At 38.7% G+C, this 24,037-nt stretch overlaps 1 protein-coding gene across 1 annotated transcript in view; it reads right to left on the bottom strand.

The window, feature by feature from the left end:
- Positions 1–206: 206 nt before the first annotated feature.
- PCNX1 (pecanex 1) overlaps positions 207–24,037 on the bottom strand; it is a 100,779-nt gene continuing 76,948 nt past the window's right edge. Inside the window, 19 exon segments of the mRNA XM_032213323.1 lie at positions 207–4,327; positions 4,896–5,036; positions 5,766–6,053; positions 6,055–6,137; positions 6,140–6,205; positions 9,161–9,366; positions 10,000–10,274; positions 11,703–11,933; positions 13,017–13,167; positions 14,056–14,156; positions 14,566–14,796; positions 16,105–16,358; positions 17,083–17,300; positions 21,994–22,039; positions 22,042–22,049; positions 23,153–23,216; positions 23,219–23,276; positions 23,278–23,282; positions 23,500–23,607. Coding sequence (XP_032069214.1) covers positions 4,187–4,327; positions 4,896–5,036; positions 5,766–6,053; positions 6,055–6,137; positions 6,140–6,205; positions 9,161–9,366; positions 10,000–10,274; positions 11,703–11,933; positions 13,017–13,167; positions 14,056–14,156; positions 14,566–14,796; positions 16,105–16,358; positions 17,083–17,300; positions 21,994–22,039; positions 22,042–22,049; positions 23,153–23,216; positions 23,219–23,276; positions 23,278–23,282; positions 23,500–23,607 — 2,675 coding nt within the window. The 3' untranslated portion in view covers positions 207–4,186.

Below are 24,037 nucleotides of genomic sequence, written 5' to 3'. Positions count from 1 at the left end.
TCTGAAAAATACAAAGCAATAAATGACAGATTTGGAGCTCGGCAATAAAAGAACATATAATGTCATTTCTATTCAAGGAACAGAAGAGAAGGTATATTAACCTGAACATTTTCACCATTGTTCTTCAAGGGAAAAAGAATAATGAAATATACAACACCCATGTGTAGTTGTTTAAAAGTCTTTGATAAAAAAACAGAACATGAAAATAAAACAAGGGACAAGAAGATTTTTTTTTTAATTTCATTGTTTCTTCACTGTCAATACTGTCTTTTCAAAGCAACATGTTACAAACAAATCCTGTCAACTTTTCCCAGTTTTAAACAGCGACAATATTTACAGGCTGTTTCAAAAAAACATACACACACCCACGCGCTCATACTCTCACCGACACATACAAAGTACACATAACCCTATCCCTGGCAAGTTCTCCATATGCTGGTAAATGCAAAGCACATATTCCATTTTCCAACTCATTTTATCTTTGCCCTCACCCATCATTTAAGGTAATAATAAGCAGTTCATTATCTGGCTGAGTTCATAAAGGAGTAACAAGTCTGACTTTTAACCGTTGTGACTTTTGTCATCCATTTGGGTCATCTGTAAAGTTAGTATAAATATCTAAATGGTATTTTCAAACATGTTTGCTGATGAACGGTGTATAGAAATCTATGAAGCCTTTTAGAGCAGCCATCTTTTAAAAAATTTGGGGACAATTAGATATGGGCAGTAGCTCCCACCAAGGTCTTATGTACTCACCACCATTTTACTAAGGCACACATTAAATACTGCTATAATTCTTATACTGTCTAGCATTGCAGGGCTAATGGCATCAGTTTTCCAATCACCAAGTAGGACCAGACAAGTAGAACCTATATAATAGGTAAGAAAAATCTCTCTTAATAAAACTAGGTATATAAAACCATGGTGGTTGAACCTACAGCTAATATGAAATATTTAGGTATGCTCTGAAAAGCTCTTTCAAATGCACTAGTCCATTGGTAGAGTTATTACCACTTAAAATATATAGAACTGAAGGGCTGGCATCACTGCTTCATCCCATCTGTTAAGAAGGCATTTCAATGTCAGTTTGGGTAAAATGTGCCCCCAAATCTAAGATTTCAAAGGCCTCTTCCATAACACTCCGTACCATCTATTCAATATTTCACATAACATTGCAACTATGCAACTAGTCATTCTCCAACAGCAGCAAGCATGAGTAGAAAAAGCAACAAATAAAAAAAAAACACCTTGTAAAAGATATAATTTTTCAAAACATTTTCTTCCCTCCATATCTATTTCCTAGGTTACAAGAACATCTACAGAATATTACCTCAATATTGAGCAATAATAAGATTTTGTTCTTTATGAAAATTAAAGCATTTCACGAGGTAAAATAAATTTCTCGTTTCATTTCCCAAAATATTAACTGGGAAGCTAAGTATATATGTCTGTGATTTTACATTAAATTAATGCCTAGTTGGATTATCAGTTTATTATGCATATTTTTATAAACATTGATAGTAGGCAAATGAACTTTCATAAACTTTTTCTACATAAATATTATAGCTTAATCTAGAAATTAATTTAGTGGATTACTAGTTTTGTACAAGACTTAGTATCAAATGCAAAAAAACAATATTGTAAAGTTTTCAGAATGCTTGTCATAACTGTTCGGAGAAATTAAATGAAGAAAGCCACCGAGTCCACATATGAAAAACTGCAAAACAATTAATTTGGCTTCCAAGTTCATATACCACAACAAGCAAAGAAAAAAGTTTCATAAATACTTGTTAATCCTACATAAAGGATAATCCACCAAATTATTGGGAGATGAACATCTTAAAAATCTGCAAATAAAACTAGATATAATTTTCACAAATGCTAATTAGATGAGATTTATATGTATCAAAAGTGTGATTGAGATTGTACTAATCAAATAATTTGTTTTCAATTATTTAAACTAAATTTATCACATTCTAAATGTATCTAGATATATTAGAAGTCTTGAAATTATCCTCTCTTTCAAGATACCTGTTTAGTTTCAAATATAATCAGTAGTGTGGGAGTATCCTATGTCACAGAGTGCCATTTCTGTTCTATTAATAATTAAAAAAAGGAAAGAAAAATCTTATCAGAAAAATCCAATTTTCCATATTACAGTGTTCATTGCCTCATTCAAGTTAACCTTCAAAAGCACTCTCTTTGTCAATGAATTTCATATATTCAAAATGACTGATTAATCTTTTTGAAAGGTAGATTGCATTTTCTTTCTATTTTGGGAAGGTCAAAAAGATAAATGAATATTTAATTGTCAATTAAAATGTGAAGTAAGATGGCTGACCAAAACTCAGAAAATAATTTTTCTCTTGTTCATAAAATGATGAAAATATGTGTGGGCATTCAGACATTAGCAGGTGATGTATATTTTACCAGAACAGCAAAATCTTTTGGAAGCTTTTTTCTATATTTTATTGTTAATGCTGCTCCCTGGGACAAATGTTGTGATTTTCAGATTCTAGCAAGTTATCTGCAGCAGTGAATAGCTTTGCAAAATATTGTCAAGACTGTAATGCAGTAAGAATGGCATTTGGATTTTATTTTAATATACTCAGCAAGCCATAAAGGCTGTTTTTTATGGTGTCAGATTGTTATGAGATTATTTGAGTTTGAGTTCATTAAGTGTACGATGGTTATGTTTCACTGCAACTTCTTGTTTGTAAGATCACCCATGCATAATTAACATAGGAATAGTTCAAAAGTAAAAGATGGCTGCTTCTAAAAGCTAAAACTGCAAATTGTTTTGTTTCCCATTGAGCCCAAAGTTTCAGATCACTGAAAAAAACAATCACTACATATAAAACTTTCCATTAACATTGTGAGCAAGTCATAGAAATAGCAAGATAAAAATTGCAACTTTGTCCCCTTACTCTGTTGCTGTTTGAATAACTTGTTTCCCTGAAAACACACACTAAAAATTCCAATCAGTAAAAATCGATGATATGCAACATAAATCAATTTCACAGTTATATGCAAAGTACAATTATTATAGAATATATATAATTATTGAAAATGAATTCAAGTCACAGAACATAATAGCAACTAAAGGGAGCTAAAACGCAAAATGATACAGATAATATGATACAACATGCCTTCTGATTTTTATCCTTTAATTTTTTTAAAAAAGTAAACTATTTTGCTTAATAAAGGAATAAGTCCCAGAATAGAGATAAAGTCACAACCTTATTTAAAACAATGTATCTCATCCAGTTTTCCATGAAAACAAAAGCAAACATTTTTTTCAAAGGAGCCCAGTAACATATTTTTGTTGACTCCATATTAGAAAGTAACAAAAGAAGAAGAAAATGCACAATTGTATGATTGAGCCCATTATATAAAAAGATAAAATTTATGCTATCAATTGGTTTTTACCATGAGTTAGGCTTCCCTGGAGTTTTCTTCTGTAATTACTGGTTAATCTACCATATATTGTAAATAGGACAGAATAAATAAGTTGTTGGGAAATTTTTTAGCCAAAAATGAACCAATGGTCTTTCCTACCATCATATGAATATGATGGAGGAGGTGGATAATCCCAAAGGCAATTTAAATAACGGTATTTTCTTATATATATATATATATATATATCAATAAATGTTCTGAGCAATCTCAGATTTTTGTAGTGCATTGCCATAAAAAAATAGTGCAGTTTTCTCAATGATCTTTTTTCCCACTTAGAAGAAAATCTAGTATACTTGCAGTTAATGAGACATTCTATTCAGCTTCACACTGACCTCAACATTTATACCATTTTCAGCTGCTTTAAAAAAATGAACTGAATCTACATTAATGAGACAAAATATTTTTGGCAAGACAATTAGAAAAAATTGAGATGCTCCTGTTTTGAAACTTGGAAAATGTGGGGTTGTTTTAAAGCATTGCAATGGATAAAATAATGTATAAAGCAAAGATATATCCTTTTTACCCTTCATGCACAATATTTTCTTCAGTAGCTAACTTGAAAAATATCAAAAGCACCCCCTTAATTCTTTTGGGGACTGACATCCTACCCTTAACTTTGTTTTCAAGTCTCTTCCTATTACTTGAGCTGTTAGGGTAGCCTTCTGAGACTCCTTACTTCATTTCTAAACATTGTGGAGATGGACTAGGCATTAATTGTCCAAGATGGTCACACTTCAGCCCCAAGTTCCAGGACTCCGGTTTCAATCACCGCAACATATTTGTCTTCAATTTGGACGAGCAAGATGGTTTTGTCTATATGGGACCTATGCCCTGGATCTCTGCTGCAAGGCACCCAACGGTGAATCACCTAGCAGGGGTAGCAAGCAAAGAAATATACTCAGCAGTAATAGTAGAACTTTATCATTCTGAAGTAGTACGTGCAGGCTACGTGAGACGATCAAGGTTCAGCTTTGAGGTCTTACTTATCTATTTTGTTGCTCCAGCACAGAAATTATTTTGATTCCAATAAAGTTATATGCTATAATACTGAGAATAAAAAAATAATAGAAATATTCCCGTTTCACAGGAGAAAATTTATAGAAAGCATTGAGAACTGTAACAAGGGAGCAGGAAATGTCATACTTTGGTAAATAGTGCACTTATTTATGTATATTTCCCTTGCGTGGATTTAATATACTATGCTCTTACCTTCCAAGAAACTATGCAGAATTGATTGGTCTTAAGTTGCTGTTTTAAAACAAAGTTAAGATTTCCAGAACAAAAACAAAGACATATGATGCATATTCCTGTCTATCGTTATAATTTAGAATTTGTAAAATTGGCTTTTTCTTAGTGCTCCACTTTTTGAATTTACATACAATCAATATAACCTCTGAGCATGCCAATAGCAAAGGTGGATGAGGAATGAAACTTACATGGCCTTCCATGCCTTCCTGAGGATTCCAGTCTTTCCAGCTGTTTCTTCCAGCCCTTAGTCTTATCATTTCATCTGGCCACTGCAGTTCTTTTCTTTTGGATAAGTTGATCCCTTCCAAAACCTGGCTAGGATCTATTATCTTTAAAAAAAAGCAGCAGCTTAAAATTAGTGCTATGCAAGAACTGAGTTTGAAATTCCTCTTTTTGAAATTGTTCAAAACTTTTCCAACTCAAAAGTTTTTGCATATCTTTCCAGGTATAATTTGATTTCACACCAGACAGCAAAATAAGAAGGGAAATATATTTCCACAACCACAGGTTTCACATTCCTACAACTAGTTTGAGTAGAACACAGAGAAAATGAGATATAATTCAATGTTTCCCATTGATGTTTTTCTTAGCTTCCAAACTGGATCATCTAGCTTGCACTGCAAACCAACATACACAAGAAAGTCTGTTTAATGTAATAAAAATAATTGCTTAATTCTCCACCTAATAGAATTGTTATAGCATTATAGAAAGCTGTTGAAATAACTTTAGTACTTAACTTACACCATATGTTTTTGTAATACAAAGATCTTTATTCGCTGACCATGTCTTTGCCTTGTTCATCTCTATCCTTTAGCAAATGAAGCACCATTTTCAAAGAGTAGCCAAAGCATAGCACAGCCCTAGCAAATACCAGCTGCTAAGATGTGTTACATCTGAAATCTTTCGTGAATTCTGCATATTAGTTTTTCATTCCAGTGAGTTGCATTCCAGAAATGTAGGGAAGATTAAAAAATTAAACCCATAACTGTCCAGCCATAAAAATAGTCATTAGATAATAAAGGACATATAAACCAGATCAATTTCTACATTTCATTTACCTGAATTCTGTAAACAACATCATCCCTTTTGGTTCGTGTCTGGTTCACAGGGCTCACATTTGTGCCTGCCTGTGAATCAGTGACGTTCGACATTCCATCGTTCCCTAAAAAGCCAACAAGGGCATGTTGTTTGCAGACTGGGATGCTCTGACTGGAACTGCTTGAAGAAGGGAGGCCATTCTGCATATTGGCAACACCAGTCTGGTTAGTGGGTTCCATTTGGTTCACCATGGAAAGACGGGACTGTATGGACGATGGAAGATTGCGAAGGGAAAGCTGGCTGGTGGAAAGACCGTCGGCAAGGCACAAAGCCTGTGGTGGATGTCCGGAGGGATGAATGACGACTGCTGTAGCAGTAAGTTGACTGGCTGGAACTGAAGCACGAGCAGGGGAATGTCTGATAAGGCTTGATTGCACAGAATGAGCACTCTGGCTGGTGCCTAAAAATAAAATATGAGCAAAAAATAAATGAAATATTAATGTTGTATAATAATTTTATATACCGTGTTTTCCCGAATATGACAGGGTCTTATTTCTTTTGCTCCACGAAATATGGTGTGGGCTTAGTATCAGGGAGGGCATTATTTTGGGGTTGCCGGGCTGCCCCTTGTGAGCAGACTCGAAGAGCGGGCACAGCCTCAGGGGCAAAGCAGCCATGAGATAACCACGCTCACAAGCAGCCGCCCGGCAAATCCCCTCTGCAGCCGGGCAGAGCGCCATTCACTGACCTAGGGGGTATCACTAAGGCACCAAGCCATGTGGCACTCTGCCCACCCCCCAGCTCTGGAAGACTCTGTCCGGAAGACTCTCTGTCCGGCAGCCAGCCCACCATAGAGAGCACTCCTAAAGCGGCTGATGCTGGAAGACTCGGCCCCGAGTTTTGGAGTTTGGAAGTTATGCTGGGAGCGTGGTGGCGGCAGGTGGCAGCGGTGCCCTGGGAGAGCTGTGCAAGGGCTTGGTGAGGGGGGGCGGAATAGGCACTCGCGCAACCCCCTCTCCAGCCGGGCAGAGCTCCATGCACTGATCTAGGGGGTATCCCGAATGTGCCAAGCTGCGAGAGCTGAGGGGGGCAGGCAGAGCGCCACATGGCTTGGTGCCTTAGTGATATCCCCTAGGTGACTGAATGCGTTCTGCCCGGCTGGAGAGGGGATTTGCCAGGTGGCTGCTTGTGAGCATGTTTATCTCATGGCTGCTTCACCCTGAGGCTGTCCCTGGCTCTTTGGGGGCCCGCTCACAAGGGAGCAGCCGCCCAGCAACTCCCCCCTCCGGCCAGGCAGAATGCCACTTCCAACCTAGCGGTATCCTGAAGGCGGCAAGCAACGTGAGCACCTTTCCTCCCCCCGGCTCCCGCGGCTTGGTGCCTTCGGGATACCGCTAGGTCGGTGAGCGGTGCTCTGCCTGGCCAGAGAGGGAGTTGTTCAGGGGGTTTATTATCAGGGGTGGGCTTATATTTTTGCCCACGCGAAAAATGTGGCAAGGCGTTAGTTTCGGGACAGGTTGTATTTCCGTGAAAACATGGTACATACAGTATTATACACTTTAGTTTGTTTATGCCAAAGATGTAAATTTGAATGGAAAATTGAAAAGGCTATTGGCTTGTATGCTGTTTAAAATTCAAATTAGATTCTGGATCAATTCCTTTTAGAAACAGCAATGCCTATTAATTGAAGAAAATGTGTCTGATAACTACATAGAAGTTCCTTCAACTTTCTTCAACCATAAATTTAACTCCTCCCGCTTCCAAGTCTTTTATGCCTGATGTTTTAATCATTGTCAGACTGTCTGTTTCATCACTGGGGGTTTTAAAGAAGAGACTGGACAGTCACTTGTCTGCAATGGTATAAGGTCTCCTGCTTTATCAGGGGGTTGGACTAGAAGACCTCCAAGGTCACTTCCAGCTCTATTCTGATTGATTGATTGATTGATTGACTATTGTGCTTTATTCTGAACATTTTAATTTGGATAGTATCATTTGAGGAGCAATAAGGCATAAATACAACTGTTGGATTTGTGTGGTGTGGTTTCTACAAAGAACTTCCCACGTAGTGAAAAATAACCATAAGAAACTATTAAGATGGTTTTGACATAACGTGCAAAGTAAATACAGATCTCTCCCTGGGTAATGAAATGCTAATTTGGTATAATGTAATTAATTAATTAATCAATCATTAAATTGATTTACATATGAAAAATATGACGAGTTGTTGGATGGCTAATAACTCATTCAAACAATAAAAACAGCATAAGTGAAGTGAAAAACCAACAATGACTATCAAGAATGGAATAGAAACAAACTACTTAAAAGGCCATCTAACCTCTCAACCCCCAGACCTGGAATACATTCTAGTTTTAGCACTTTATAGTGCTGACCTTGTGGAAAGCTAGCAAAGGTGGAGCCAATCTGGTCTTGGAGAATATGGCTTTCCATAGGGCAGGTGTTATGACAGAAAAAAACATGTTTCAGAAGTCCTGTATTTTTTTAATCAAAAAGATAGGAGCATGTGCTCCTGACACACCTAGTGGGACAGGAAGAAACAACTGAAAAAAGACATTCTGACAAATAATCTGGCTATATTCAATTGTAGGTTTATAGAGGAGAGCCAACACTTTGAATTCAATCTGGATGTACACTGGAAAACAGTGGACCTTATGGAACTGAGGTGCAATATGGGCATACTAAGGTGTGTCCATTTCTGACTGCATCACTGCATTCTACACCAGCTGCAGCTTTTGGATAGTCCTAGAGTACACAGCCATGACAATACATAGAAGTAACCTATTTATTATATGACCAAGGTAGGAGTGACCATGAGCACTGTCTCCTGATGCAGGAAGATGCACAACTGCTTTACAAAACAAAAAAAAGTCCTCCTAGGCATGGCTATCACTTGCTTATTGGAGTCAAGAAGTTTTTGGTTTTGAAGTGTACCACAATCAGTGGTATTGAAGGACACTAAGAGATCAAGAATAGCCAGAATGGATATCTCCCCATACCTCTCCTATAGAGGTCAGCCAGAAATGCAATCAGTGTCATTTTAGTCTCATGCCTGGTCTGAAACACAGCTAAAAAGAGTCCAGATAATCTGTTTCCTTCAGAACTCTCTAAAACTGCTGTTTAACCACCTTCTCAATAGCCTTTTTTGGGGGGAAAAACATACAGCTTCATAATATTGAGATTTTGGAAGATGATTTATGTCTTTTATATGTGTGCTGATCTTCATGGGAAAAAAGTACAGTTATCTTTCCTATTACTTTCTACAGAATTACCAAGCTGAATGGATGGCACGGGGCCTGTGGATTCCAAACATGCTTAACAGACACTGTTGATATTAATTATCCCGATCTGGCAATGAGATACTTGAATACATACACTCTAAGACACCTGTTCAGTTTACCTAGGGTGACTGGATGAGAGGAGACAGGGGGTTGCAATCCTACTCCAGATCCCTGTCCAACAGTTACATTTCCACCTCCTTGAGATACGCTGCTCTGAGAATCATTGACAGTTGCACTATTACTTGTGCAGGAAGCACCACCTCCAGCATCCGAGTCTTCAATGTTTCCTCCACTGTTGCAACCAGCACCACAACCTTTTCTTAACCTGAACATAACAACAATAAAAATTAAAAAAATAATACCAAAGTCTTACAAAGTCATATCTTGATCTATTCTTTTCATATTTATTTATCACTTTTTCTTCCAGAAATTCAAGATGGCATATACAGTTCTCCATCCCTGCATCTACCTCATAACAATTTCTTGAGATAGATAAAGGTAAGCAAGTGGACCTGGTCCAAAAGTTATTCAACACAACACAACAAAACACAATACCAGTTTTCTCAGCTGTTGTAGGGATGGGAGATACAAAACAGGTAAGATTGTATTGCCTAATTTACTTTACAAATCATCCCTGGAACAGTGAATTCAAGAGAAAAATAGGATATATTAAGGCAGTATTCTGTGTCTGGAATAGAGTTTCACAAAGAGCAAACTTTATCCATAGTTAATGTTTGCAGGGGGTAAATGATGCAACTAAGATTAAAACTGAATGTTGACAAAATACTGAAGTAAGTGTTCCACATTTCTAATAAAAGCAATATTCTTGTTTTGACAGGAATCTTACTCTGAGTTTGCATCATAAAAACAAAAGTAATAAAATAAAACTTTATAGTGTACCATTCTAATTAAATATACTAAAATGAGCAATTGTACTCTGGAGACTTCTTTTACTCACCTGTGCCAAGTAGATACTATGAAGTTCTTGATGTTTCCCAGACTGATGGCACCACCAAGAATCTCTCTTAGCTGTTCATGACTATCAGAATATGAAGTTGTCAGAGGTGAGACATAAATTGGGTATCCAATAGGCTGATCACAAGATGAGTTGATCATGTTCCTCAAAGCTTGCTTGGCATTTTGGATGCTTCCTCTTTCTGGGTTTCGATTGCGTAAGAAGACCAATTCCTGCTGCTGCCCAGCCCAAAGGCCACGGACACATTCCTTATTTACCTGCAAAAACACAGAAATCAGGAAGGTATGCAGGAAAATAGTGTGGCAACATGCAAATCAGACAGCTATAACTACATGAATTTTATGACATGAAATATTCATTGTGTCAGGATTCCAAATAACATCCAAAATTAAATCAGAGTCCAAGGCAAAGTATTGCTCAAAGTTCCAATTTATTAAGAGAGTCATGTTGGCACATCTGGGAAAACCCAAATCTGAAAGCTTCCCGGTTTCCCCCACCCAGTTGAAAGTTTAAGATCCTGTCCCCACACCCATAAGTCCATCATATGGTCCAATCTTCCACTGCCATGCTGGCAGTTCCACCCATCCAGTTCCGGTCAGGTGCAGAGACAAAGGATGATCTTGGCAATCTAAAAGTAATTTTATTTTGGTTACATCACATCCTACTGCTTACTATCCCCCTCCAATTTCCCCACTATAGAAACAGCATAGTAGATAGAAATGTGGCAGGATCCAAAGATCCCAAAAGGAACCGGCTGCAGGCCTGACACACTGTTATCGAATAAATCTACTAGTAGAAAAGTGGTTTAAAATTACAGCCATTTTTTAAATGTCTCAAAAGTGCTTCTTTCCCCCAAAGGCAACGGAACTTTCTTGTTTTTTTCTTTTGAAAACATTTCATTTCACATCCAAGAAGCTTCTTTGGTTCTAACTAACTAGTGGGGAACTGAAGAAACATCTTGGATGTGAAATGAAACGTTTTCAAAGGAAAAAAAACCCAAAAGTTCAATTGCCTTTTGAAAAAATCACCCTTGGGACAACCATGACCTGGACGATTGAGTCTCCATAGACACTTTTTAAACGCATACTGAAAACAGGATATAGGCGCGCGCGCAAACACACTTCCATCCTAATCATAAATATCTTCAATGTTTAGACAATTTTAAAATTATACATTAAAGTTTTACCTTTTAGAAAAATAACTAAAATCATGTAATTACTAGAAACATGCAGCCTTTGTATTTAACTTTATGGAACCCATTCATGCATATATATCATTATTTATTCTACTTGTAAGCATTAATATAAACAAATTTAAAATTTGCTTAGACAAAAGAAAGAGATAAAAACTGTTTATCAGTATACTGTAGGAGGTAAGATGTAGCAAGGTAGTGAGAAATGCCTACGCTACACTTTTCTTAATTGTGGAATTAAATATAAAATATGATCATTTTTTAAAATTTGCCTAGTCTGCAAGTTCTGCTGATTTCCTTAATCAAAATATTTAAAAACCTAGAACAATTTAACATAAAAGAATTGCTTAACAAAATCACAGCATTTAAAAAGGAATTAAAAAAAATCAAAATATCAATTTCATACTAGGAAGTAATAAATGCCTATTCTCCCCACTTATTACATCTCATCCTAGAACAGGTGGTCTCATCTACCCTGTTAATTGTTTCTTACTTTAATGACTCTGAAGATTAGATAGCGCTTGTTCAGCATGATGATCTTGTATTCGTTGGTGCCATCATCCATCACATGGCGAAGGGCAAGTAGGGAGGGAGAATTGGAAAGTACAGCACTTCGCCAAGCTGGGTCCCCCTCATGAGCTATAACCAGGTTTTGTTCATGCGTTGTGATAGCTTCATAGAGAACAGCAGGATCATCGTATTCATCAGGAGAGGTGAAATGATCCTAAACCGAAGAGTAAAAGCATTATCATATCAATATGAACCTTCATTGTGAAAAGGGAAATGATATATTCTACTTCAGTGTTGCTGAGCCTTGGCAACTTGAGGACATGTGGACATCAACTCCCTGAATAGCAAGTTTGGCTGATGAATTCTGGGAGTTGAAGTCCACACATCTTCAAGCTGCCAAGGTTGAGGAAAATTGTTTTAGCCTATACTAAAATTATACAGTCAAAGTTTATATTCGGACAAACTCAATTATTTAAGATTGCATCTAGTTATCTAGTTACATTAAACAATGAAGAATGCTCAGTTTTCCTAAAGCAGTAGTTCTCAACCTTCCCAATGCCACAACCCTTTAATACAGTTCCTCATGTTGTGGTGACCCTCAACCATAAAATTGGTGTCTTGGTTACTAAGACCATCGAAAATACACGTTTTCCGATGGTCTTAGGCAACCCCTGTGAAAGGTTTGTTCGACCCCCAAATGGGTCGTGACCCACAGGTTGAGAACTGCTACCCTAAAGGCTAACAAATTTACTACTGTATAATAATTCATAGATCACAGCCTAGGTTTTAAGCTGAGATATAAAACAACTCAGCCATACATTTCTCCAGGGATGGATTTGTGACATCTGGCACCATGGCAATATCAAATGCAATTAACAAACATAGTTTTTTCTCTCGTCAAAAAGATGTAAAAATTGCATTTGTTTTTAAGAAATGCATATGAAACAAATACTATATGCTTCTGAAAGTTTCGTATTAAAAAATGAGAAAATAGTCAAACAATGAAGACCAGGGAAAATATCAGGGAATTTTGTAGACAGTGATATTGAAAAGTATATTCTGCTTCCCTTCAATTCCTAAATGCTCAATTTTTCCCTTCTCAGTTTAATTCCAACCATTTTCCCCAAATTTGCTCAGTCCTGTTCTTTCTTACAAGATATAACATCGTAAGGAACTTAATTTGCCCTTGAATCAACATTTTTACCAATGGGGGGACTGCCACAAACACTCAAAGTTTGAGTTATAATCATCTATGTCACTTTCAGCTGATGTGCATTTGTGCAAGCATTCTGTATACCTGATGCAGTTTTAGTGACATGCGTATTCCAGGGACCACCACTTTTCTCAGTAATTCCATGTCTGCAAAAATCCATTCATCTCGAATTGATGATATACGAAAGTCTCCTTTAAACAAGGCATGGAGCCCATACAGGAAAGATTCCAGATTACTGTTTGGTTTGGGAGAGAAACCCCAAACATTAAAGCAAGCATTCAGTATTCTAAAATTAGTTGAAGAAAGTAAGACTTTCATTTCTATATAAACATTGTGGGCTGCCAAGCAAGTTTAAATTGCCATACTAAACAAATATAAATCAGGAGAGTAAAAAAAAAAAGAGAGCTGACAATCATTCTTCAGTTCCTCATCTGTCCTGGCTATGTATTCAAGAATGGCTGAAACACTAAAGGAAAACTAATCATCCTCAAATTACTTGGCAGAAAAGTGGCATAAATTCTTTGTGTTAAGGAGAACAACAGTAGTTGCATTATCTTGTACTCTGCAGTTATTTACCGAAGAAGCACCTGGCTTATTTGCTGACAAATTACTTCTGTATTTTAGAATCTTTCACTTCCCTCAGAATCAATTTTATACTTATTCTATTCTTGAACTTAACGGGAGAATTCTCCAAGTTCCCTTTTCTTCTCGATGTTTATAGATTGAGCTTGTCTCAAATACCAACTCAGTGCTGTTCAATGACTATATAAAATCAAAAGATCCAAAAATGCATATTGTTTATAGCAGTGTTTCTCAACCTTTGCAGCTTCAAGATATGTGGACTTCAGCTTAAAGAATTCTGTTACTTGAAGTCTACATGTTTTCAAGCTGCCAAGATTGAAAAGCACTGCTTTAAAGGTTTGTCACTCTGAGAAATCAGCCATTAACAGACATATTGAGATAAGGTCTAGCTATGAACCCTTCCAAAAAGGAAGCAACCAAAATCAAAGAAAGGGGCAAACAGATCTAAGTACATCTTTCATCATCCTGCACTTATTATAGAATGGAAAAAGGCACAGCTATATTCTAGGGGATTATATTCTGGAATAGTAAATAAGAATACCTAGCCATATGATGTGAAGCAGTTCCCAGAGCTCTCCGACCAAGAACAGACAGTCCGTAGCAAAGGGTAACCAGAGAAGAATCCTTATCTGCATTGAGTGGCTTTGAGTAAAAAGAAAAACAAAAATTGAAAACATTAGGTAAAGAATATAAGATGCTATGTTCCATCATATAACTCAAACTGTAAGTTTTCATCACTGTTTTCTATTTTCTTAAGAAAAAGAAAAGTGGAGAATAATTCCCAAAATGAGATATACACTTTTTAAAAAAAGTGGCTGCAAGCCTTTATGTTCCATTATCAGCAAATGAGATATTGTTATTACTGAGTAGGTTCTTGGCAGCAATACATTCTCTTCATAGCTAACATAAATACTTTAAGCTAATATATATATATGGGACTCAGCTAAGAAGTTCAACTCCCAATTCCTCCACATTTTCAGAATTTAGACGCTCTTTGAGAGATAAGATAGCATATCTTCGTAGAATTTCGTAATCATTCAAAAATACTTACTTTTTCTCTCTGAGAGCAGCAATATTCTACCCAGTTGAGATAAATTATACAAAAACTCTCTCTTGAAACCCCTGCTAGCCGATGATCATAATCCTCATCAATATTAGGATTAAATGTAGGGTCTACATCTACGTAATTTTGATCTGCACATTGCTGCAATCCTTCCTGCATTGTTTCATTTGATAACCATTCCTCTAGCTTGGGAGAGGATATTACATAATAGATGATACCCTACAAGATAAAAAATTAAAGTTATTAGAATATATACATCTGATTGTCACTTTTAAGTATTTAGCAAACATAGAAAAAGGATTAAACACATCCTTTGTAGATGTTGAACCCTGACGGTTTATTTACCAGACCCAAGCCATAGTAAAGAAATGAAAGGTAAAGAAATGGAAGAAAGGAAAATACCCAGATTTTTTTGTTGTTGTTCTTGTTGGTAAATTTTACAGGATCATGAAACAATTTAGAATTGCCTTTACAAATGAGTACTAAGCTATTTTATTCATGTATTAATATATGTGGTATATTCAGGTAGTCCTAAGTTAACAAAGGTTCATTTATTGACCATTCAAATTTAAAATGGCACTGAAAAAAGTGACTTATGACCATTTTTCATATTTATGGCATTGCAACATCCCCACAGTCACATGAAAGAATTCAGATGCTTGGAAACTGACTCATATTTATGACAGTTGCAGTGTCCTGGGATTATGTGATTACCTTTTGCAACCTTCTGATAAGCAAAGCCAATGGGGAAGCCAGATTAACTTCATCACTGTGTTACTAGGTTAACAACTTCAGTGATTCACTTAACAACTCTGGTAAAAAGATAATCAAATAGGGCAAAATTCATTCAACTATCTCACTTAGCAACATACATTTTGGATTCAATTGTGGTTGTAAATTAGGGACTACCTCTATACCAATATTGTAATTATTTTCAAAAGAAGGTGGTAATGTGCTTATAGAAAAAATCATATTGGCTAGAAATGCACTGGTAATCAAAGTTACTTTGCAGTTGAATGTGAGGAGTCTGAATTTCAAATGTAAATTTCCATCCTCCCACCCAGAGAAATTAAAAATAATAAATACTGTGCAAACTATTCTTCTAAATCAGGGGTGTCAAACTTGGGCCAGATCTGGCCCACAAGGTGCTTAGATCTGATCCGCGGTGCCATCTTGGAAGCAGCAAAGGACTGGCCCGTGGTGCCATTGCCAGTGAAAATGGAACCAGGGAAGGCTGCGTGTGGCCTGTCCCCAGTTCCACATTTGGCTGTAACAGCCTCCTGGAGCCCTCTGGCAGCGAAAAAGGAGCCCAGGGAGGCCGCGTGCAGCCTCCCTGAGTTCCGTTTTCACTGGCAGAGGGCTGCAGAAGACCATCGCGGCCGAAAACGGAGCCTCGATGAGTGACATCAAGCTGGCCATGCCAACTATGGCCATGCCCCCCTCCCAAGGTCAAACACAACCCTGATGCAGCCTTCAATAAAATTGAGTTTGACACCCTTGTTCTACATTCCTGAGTTAGAGATATACCTTGACATAGTATGTGGTGAGTATTTTCCTTAGATCAAAGACCTGAAGCATGGAAGCAGCGCTGTTGTCAGTTATGCTGTAACCCTCCAAGACATACTTTGTGACTAAAACTTCCCAAGCGAGCCAACGCTGGCCAAAGGCAGCATTAAAAGACAACACATGAGGGAAATGACCAGGTTCACAGCAACAAAACCCTTCATCTTCTTCAACCCCTTCAGTGATAGCTTCTACTTCTCGTTGCTGACAATAAGTTCCTGAAATGAAAAAAAGTAATTCTTAAAAATAGGAGCATTAACACCACCAGTTCTGATAATTTAAAAATAATGATTTGCACTTGCTTTCTGGTAGAAAATGGGATGAGAACTGTGTTTCCCCGAAAATAAGACAGGGTCTTATTTTCTTTTGACCCCCAAAATAAGCACTTGGCCTTATTTTCGGGGATATTATTTTTGAGGTGTAGGAGACAGCGAGCATGGTCACCTCATGTCTCCTGCTGTGCTGCAATATTTTGGGGGAGGATTTTTTTGGGGGGAGGGCTTATTTTAGCACATGAACTCAAAAGCCCGATTGGGCTTATTATCTGGGGAGGTCTAATTTTCAGGGAAACAGGGTAACATTGGGATAAGTAATTAAGGACCTTCATGAGTTCATGTTCATTTTATCAGTAATGTCTGTATCATAGATTTTTTTTAATTACAGTGTTTATACCACTGGTAAAAGGTGTCAGAAATTACTAAAATAGAATACACTAATGAAAGAAAAAGTAACAGGGTTTTGTTGAAATATTTGAAGAAAGTAAAGATTAAGTGATCTGAGGTTATAAAATGAACTTTGTTCAGCTCTATCAATTTTACCCAGACTCAGAGCATCTCAATCTAAATATTTATTAATCTAATGGACTAAATTAGCATGTTATAATGTCTGAAGCAGAAAGTAGTATGGGAAGATTAATGAGAAGTGCCTTCACATAGACTTTACCTCTGAATTCAAGCCCTCTCAGCTGGAAGGTGACTAAGCCATTGCCAATCTCTATAAGGTGTACAAGTGCATTGAGGTAGTCGGAAGCAAGAATAAAGCAATCTCCAGTACTGTAGTTTCCCCATCGCCCCAAGAGTAAGTCTCCACATAGGCTGTGCTGAAGGGAGCGAGTTAAATGTTCATAGAAGATTGAATTCAAGTTATTGTCATCAGAACCTACATGGATGAGAAAAATAATGCAATATACTAGAAACATAAATTTATTTTTACAATTCTATTGAAAAATCAGCCCAAGATATTAAAACAGACTGGGATAAATGATCACTTTAAGAGCTTATAGCTGACTCGACACCTGCTTTTTAGCCATATTATTTTCACTGTAGAAACATTAATGTATGTTGTTCTCTTGGCATCAAGGAAAATTTCTTAGGTGGGGCATCCCAAAAGTGAGAGAGATCAGGAACCATCTCCAGGAACTCAAGATAGTATCCACAGCACTTCTCCATTTTTCTCTACAATAGTACAATACAGAGAAAGCCAAAGTAGAAATAAATAGTTTGCATTCTTTAGTGCCTAGCATACAGGATTAACCTTTGCCCCTGGTTAAGGTTAATTATTGTTTTACAGATAGCTCTCATCTTTGGATAAACTCTTTTTGAAAAGGGGAATCCTTTTCAAGGATTTGGACAAGTTGCTAGAATATATCTGGTAGCTTAAATAGGGATTGTGTAAAGAGGAATATTCATAAGGACAGCAGCAGAATTTTGGTTCCCACCCCCATGAAAAAATAAGGAAAAAACATAAAAGAAAGACTCTAGGTTTATTCAGATGATAGAAGGGCACAAAAATAGGAAATACTAGTTATAATTTTGAAGTTGCAGTTTTGGAAAATATGGTTCTTTAGTTAGAAAAAAAGATTTTCATCTATTAATTGAATTCATCTATTACCGTGTTTCCCCGAAAATACGACCTGTCCTGAAACTAAAGCCTTGGCACATATTTTGGGTGGGCAAAAATATTAGACCCTGGACAACACTGTTCCCTCTAAGGTGCGCGGCTGCGCGGCCGTGCACGTGGAAAGAAACCCCCGCGCAGCAGTTTCTAACTGCTTCTTTAAAGCAAACGTGGGGAAGTCCTTTGCAGGTGGCTACAACTGGCCGCCTGCAAAGGACCTCCCCAGATTTTGAAGAGCATGGCTCTTCAAAGGGGGATTCCTTCCTGTAAGACCCCACCAAGAAATGCGGGGAGCGGCAGCGGAGCCCGGGGCTGCTTCTGCTGTGACCGCTGGACTGTGGGGCTCGGAAGGGGGCGGGAAGAGCGGCGGGGCTGGCGGTGGCCGGCGGTGGCAGGCTGGTTCGCCCTCCTCCTCCAACAGCACTGCTGGATTTCCGCCCAACGCTGCGGGGGCGCCAGCGGGAGCTTTGGCGGCTTCACCTCAGCCGCAGCGCTGGGCAGCAAATGTGTTGGTGCTGTTGGAGGAGGAGGAGGAGGCGGCAGCAATAGCACCTGAGGACAGGACAAGAAGCAATGGAAACTTGTCAGAAGGAGACTCAAGCTGGAAATAAGGAGAAATCTGACAGTAAGAACAATTAAAATCAATGGAATCTTAATTCATTTGCTACAGGTTTTCAAAAGACTGGATGGCCATTTGTCTCAAATGATATAAAGACTCCTGCCTTGGACAAGGGGCTGGAATAGAAGACCTCCAGTATCCCTTCTGATTCTCTGATTTTAAAAACCACAAGCTTTTTACAGCTCACTTGCAACTTTACCAAATTTAATTCAGCCATTTCCCTTTGTTATTAAATGGGTATTGCTAGTTCAATGCACATGTGCTCCACTTTTAAGATGCTGAAAAAAATCCCCATGACCTGCAACAAAATTCATTCTTCCACTCTTATCTTGCCCTAACTTCTGATAGGTTCCTGAAATATAGATCTCTAAAATTTAGTGAAAATATTTCTATCTATTTGTATACCAGACTAGTAAAACAGATTGGGACAAATGGGCATTTAGTGTTCTGGGATAATAGCAGGTTTACTCTATTTGGATTTTCAGATAAAAGTTATCTTTGTGCTAAGTTTCTAACAATGTAGTTCTCTAATGTAACTATGAAACAGTCCACATATATATTCCCCTCAGGGAGGAATTCTGGAGTTGAAGGTCCACAAGTCTTAAAGCTGTCACGTTTGAAGACCCTGGGGTTTTTTTCCCCTAAAGGGTTAGGGGTGCACGGGTCTTGTGTAACAACAGCTGTTAAGACTTGCGTGCTTCAAATGCCAGGACTTTCTGAGCCAACATTTTGGTTGCTAAGCAGGAGCGTTGTTAAGTGATACTGATATTATATAACACTTTTTAATAAGGGGGTTACTTGAATAACATAAATAAACTACATGAGTTTCAAATAATATCTGATTTTGTTGTTGTCTTAGGTGAAGTCTGTTGAAAAAATTCAGGTGCTCAGGCATGAAAATATGCCGCTCAAACAACTATACTTTTCTGCTCACACTGAAAAAAAATTAGAGGGAAACATTGCTGGACAACCCCCCCCCTCAAGCCAGGCAAAGCACCACTCGCCGACCTAGCAGTATCCTGAAGTTGCCAAGCCAGGGAACGAGGTGGGGACAAAGGCACTCGGTGGTGCTTGGTGCTTTTGGGTTACCGTAGGTCGGTCAGCGCCGCTATGCCCAGCTGAAGAGGGGGGTTGCTGGGCAGCTGCTCTCTTATGAGCGGGCTCCCAAAGAGCCAGGCACAGCCTCAGGGTTGAATGGCGTGTTGCGCTGTCACAGCAGCATCACAGCAGCCATGAGGTGACCACGGTCATGAGCAGCCGCCTGGCAACCCCCCTTTCCAGCGGACACAGCACCACTGACCGACCTAGCAGTACTCAGAAGGCATCAAGCAATGTGTGCCTCGCAGACTCACGATGCCTTGGCTAACTCTACAGTACCTGCAGAGCAGGGTATCTCCGTTGCTGGTGCCGCCCGCCACTTGTTTTTTTTTTTGGCTTTCAAAGCATGGAGGAGGGATGCCGCTCTGGGAGTACGCTCTATGGTTGTGGGCTGCAGAGCGTACAACCATAGAGAGTACTCCCAGAGCGGCATCCATCTCCGTTGCAGCTTCCAAAGCATGGAGGTAGGATAACGCTCTGGGAGTACGCTCTATGATTGTACGCTACATAGTGCATACTCCCAGAGCGGCATCCGTCCTCCGTGCTTTGAAAGCTGCAAAAAAAAAAAAAAAAACCAAGCGGTGGGCAGCGCCACCAGCAGAGATGCCCCTAGCATTGCAGGTACTGTAGTTAGCCAAGGACATCTTGAGCCTGCGAGTCGCACGAGCAGGCAGTAGAAAAGCCGCTTGCGCAACCCCCTCTCCAGCCATGCAGAGCCCCATTCACTCACCTAGGGGCATTCCGAAGGCGCCATGCCGCAGGAGGCAGAGGGCAGCGAACAGGCACTCACGTTTCTTGGTGCCTTCCAGGTACCGCTAGGTCAGTCAGCGGCCCTGTGCCTGGCTGGAAGAGGGGGGTGGCCGGGCAGCTGCTCATGAGCATAGTCAACTCATGGCTGCTGTGTTGCTGCTAGCGACAACGCAAACAACAAGCCATTCGAACCCTGAGGCTGTGCCAGCTCTTCAGGAGCCCGGTCACAAGGAATGGGCCACCCGGCAATCCAAAAACAATAAGCCCTCCCCTTTAATAGGTCTAAGGCCACATTTCATGGATCAAAAAATATAAGACCCTGTCGTATTTTCGGGGAAACATGGTAGATCCGAGGTGTCCAAACTTAATTTCATTGAGGGATGCATCAGGATTATATTTGACCTTGGGGGGTTGGGGGTGGGTGTGGCCAGGGTGGGTGTGGCCAGCTTGATATCACTCATGTTGGTGGTCTGAGTGCCTGCCAGTAAAAACGGGCTCCAAGCTCCATTTTCAGCTGCGACGGGCTCCTACAACCTCTGCCAGTGAAACGGAGCTCAGGAGGGTCCTCTCAAGCTCAGTTTTTGCTAGAAGAGGCACCATGGTCAGTCTTCACTGTTTCCAGGGTGGTCCCGTGGGCCAGATCTAAGCACCCCACGGTCTGAGTCCAGTCGCCGGGCTTGAGTTTCACACCCTGTATTAATGAATACAGATAGACCTTGACTTACGACACAATTTCTGTTGTTAAGTGATAAATTTGTTAAGTGAATTTTGTCCAATTTTACAACTTCCTCTTGCCACAGTTGTCAGTGAAGCATTGCAGTTTATCATCGTAGTAAATGATTATTAAGTGATCTGGCTTTACCATGATTTGTTTGCCCAGTGGTCACAAAAGGAGACACGCAACCGGCATAAATATGAGTCAGTTGTCAAGCACCTGAATTTTATTCAAATGACCACGAGGATCCTGCAACGATATAAGTGTGGAAAAATGATCATGGCATCTTTCTCAGGTGTTGTTGTAACTTTGAAAGGTCACTAAATGAACTGTTGTAAGTTGAGGACTATCTGTAGTGTGTAACAAATCATCTAAGTAGACAACTGTTAAGGAATATAGATATACTCATTAACACAATCAATATATTTGAATGATTAAGGAATGTAGTATCTAAGAATTAACTGTATTTGTTGCAAATGAATTTAAAGTAAATTACTAACAATATCTATAAAACAAATATCCTATTAATATTTATCCTCCATAATACATTGTTTCAAAGACAGAATCCTAATGTAAAAGCAGGTAATACTGTTGCACATACAAAATATAACTTATCTATTAGAAAGAGCTCTTCCCCAACCGCTTAAAAGATGAAAAATATCATCTTTCATTGGATTAATTTTGCTTTCCACCAAAAAAAAGGTACGGACTGAATTGAGCTCTTGCACAATCCACTAAACAGTTTCACCTGCCTACTTTTATCAATATTACCCTGGGTTTTCTGTCAAGCTGAGAAGCCAGTCTTGTATTTGAGTGGTCCCTCGTTTCGTGCTGAAATAAAGACAAAAAAGTAGAGTTAACTTGTATTCCTGAAATACCTTGAAATGAAGCACCACAGGGTACTTACTGTTTTCCTACCATTCTACCTTCCAGACAGAGACTCATTTTTACACGCCTTATATTAAAATAAATAAGGGAGAAACTTTTGTAGAATCTAATATACAATAAGGGGCTTCCCCAATTGGTGATTGTCCAAAATATTTGATTCCCTGCTTACAGAACTGAAACAGGGCCAATGGTGGGTTTCAAATCCAGTTCCAACCGGTACGGTTGGACGGGGCTGGCGGTGACCTCATGGATGCGCGCAGTGCCGTGCATGCGTCTTAGCGCCTCCGCAATGCTCCAGCTACTCCACAGAGCGTCCGCGCAGGCGCCTGTACATGCCATGCACCTGCGTGGAAGCGCAGAAGCCTTTAAACACCAGTAAGAGCTCGGGCGGGCCAGTGGGCCCTCCGGAGCACCGTTACCGGAATGGTATCAGGTGCTCTGGTACACGCGTACCTGGTCGTACCGCCTGCAACCCACCACTGAACAGGCCGATGAACAGTGCTAGTTCCAGTCATTGTTTTCTGATAGGAGAGGCTGAAAACGATATGTTTTCTAGATGTGAAAACAGATCCTGTCTGTTTTTCAAAGTTCTGAATAATACTTTCATGAATGTTGTGGCAACCAGAAAGCCTATTTTACAAATGCCATAAAAAATCCATTTTAGGGGGGCATTGCAATCAAGAAATCAAAACAATACTAAAAAACAGGAGAAACATAGTTAATAATAGTTTTTTAAATTCTGGCAAGACTTGCTAGAAAAACATATCAAAATGAGAACACCTGGCTGGAAAAAAAACAGATGCATTATTCTTGTGCACTGTGAAACTCAAATCTTTTCCATTCCTTTAAAAATGTATTGTTAAATGAAATATTGGAAGCTCTGTAGTTTCATTCCCCCCCCCACCCCTTAAAACGTTATATATTCAGAATAGTCAGTATCAAGAAAGAAACATTTGTGCCTTTGAGATTAAAAAAAAATATTTAAAATTTCAATGCATTACAATGTACTATACATGAAAGCCTTGTATGATTTCAGTAAAACCTACTTGTAGTCTCTCTCCCAGAACTTGACGGGTCTGACATAAGAAGTGATAAATATTGCACTTCCAAAAAGGGGTTCAAAGGGGTAGAAAAAAAGGCAGACACGATTGCCTGGACAAACAGCATTGCCAGAATCTACCGGACAATAAAGTTAAGGATGTCATAATTGTTACCCAGATCCTTTATTAGCAGGATAAAATGAAGCTGGATATTTGTCCCTTATTATTTTTTCTTATAAACACTGAGCATGTAAAATTCGTCTTTCCTTTTTGTAATCATTTACTACATATTTTCTCTACTAGATTTAGATTTCAAGAGATCAAATTAAATAAGTTTGAATTCAAAAGGATACGGGGCACAGCAAATGGTTGGGCGAAAGCATGGAAAGCAGATCCCCATGTGATTTGCCAAGGAGCAATGTAAGTGTACACAAATCTTAGTTTGTAAAAAAGTTCCCAAGCTACAAAAGAAAATCAGAAGAAAATATTTAGAAATATAAGCTCCAGCAAGAGTAGCAACACAAAAGCATAATCATGCATGGATTTTATCCTCTTGAAGCCGTGCGAATAATGTCTCCATTAAGGCTTAAGGGAACTTGATTTGACGAAGCCACCAAGATCTACCACCGCATCCCATGTCTGTGTGTAAGCATGCCCTGCTGAACTGATTAAACACCACTGTCAACAAGAGAAATGAAGTGGAATTTTTTCTGGGTTCCCTTTTAAAATTCAGGAAAAAAAATACCATGACATTGCAAGATTTATTTACGTTGTAAAACTAAAAAAAAGAAAAAAAAGTAGAGTTAATCCTCACTTCTGGAGACTACATGGATGTGCCCATGTATTTTCCTTTACAACAAAGCATCGTCTTGGTAGTTTATGTTGGCTTCC

Source organism: Thamnophis elegans, chromosome 1, assembly GCF_009769535.1.
Source record: "Thamnophis elegans isolate rThaEle1 chromosome 1, rThaEle1.pri, whole genome shotgun sequence".
Lineage (NCBI taxonomy): Eukaryota > Metazoa > Chordata > Lepidosauria > Squamata > Colubridae > Thamnophis > Thamnophis elegans.
Note: the sequence above shows the minus strand (reverse complement) of the source record. Positions and strands in the feature narration are given on the sequence as shown.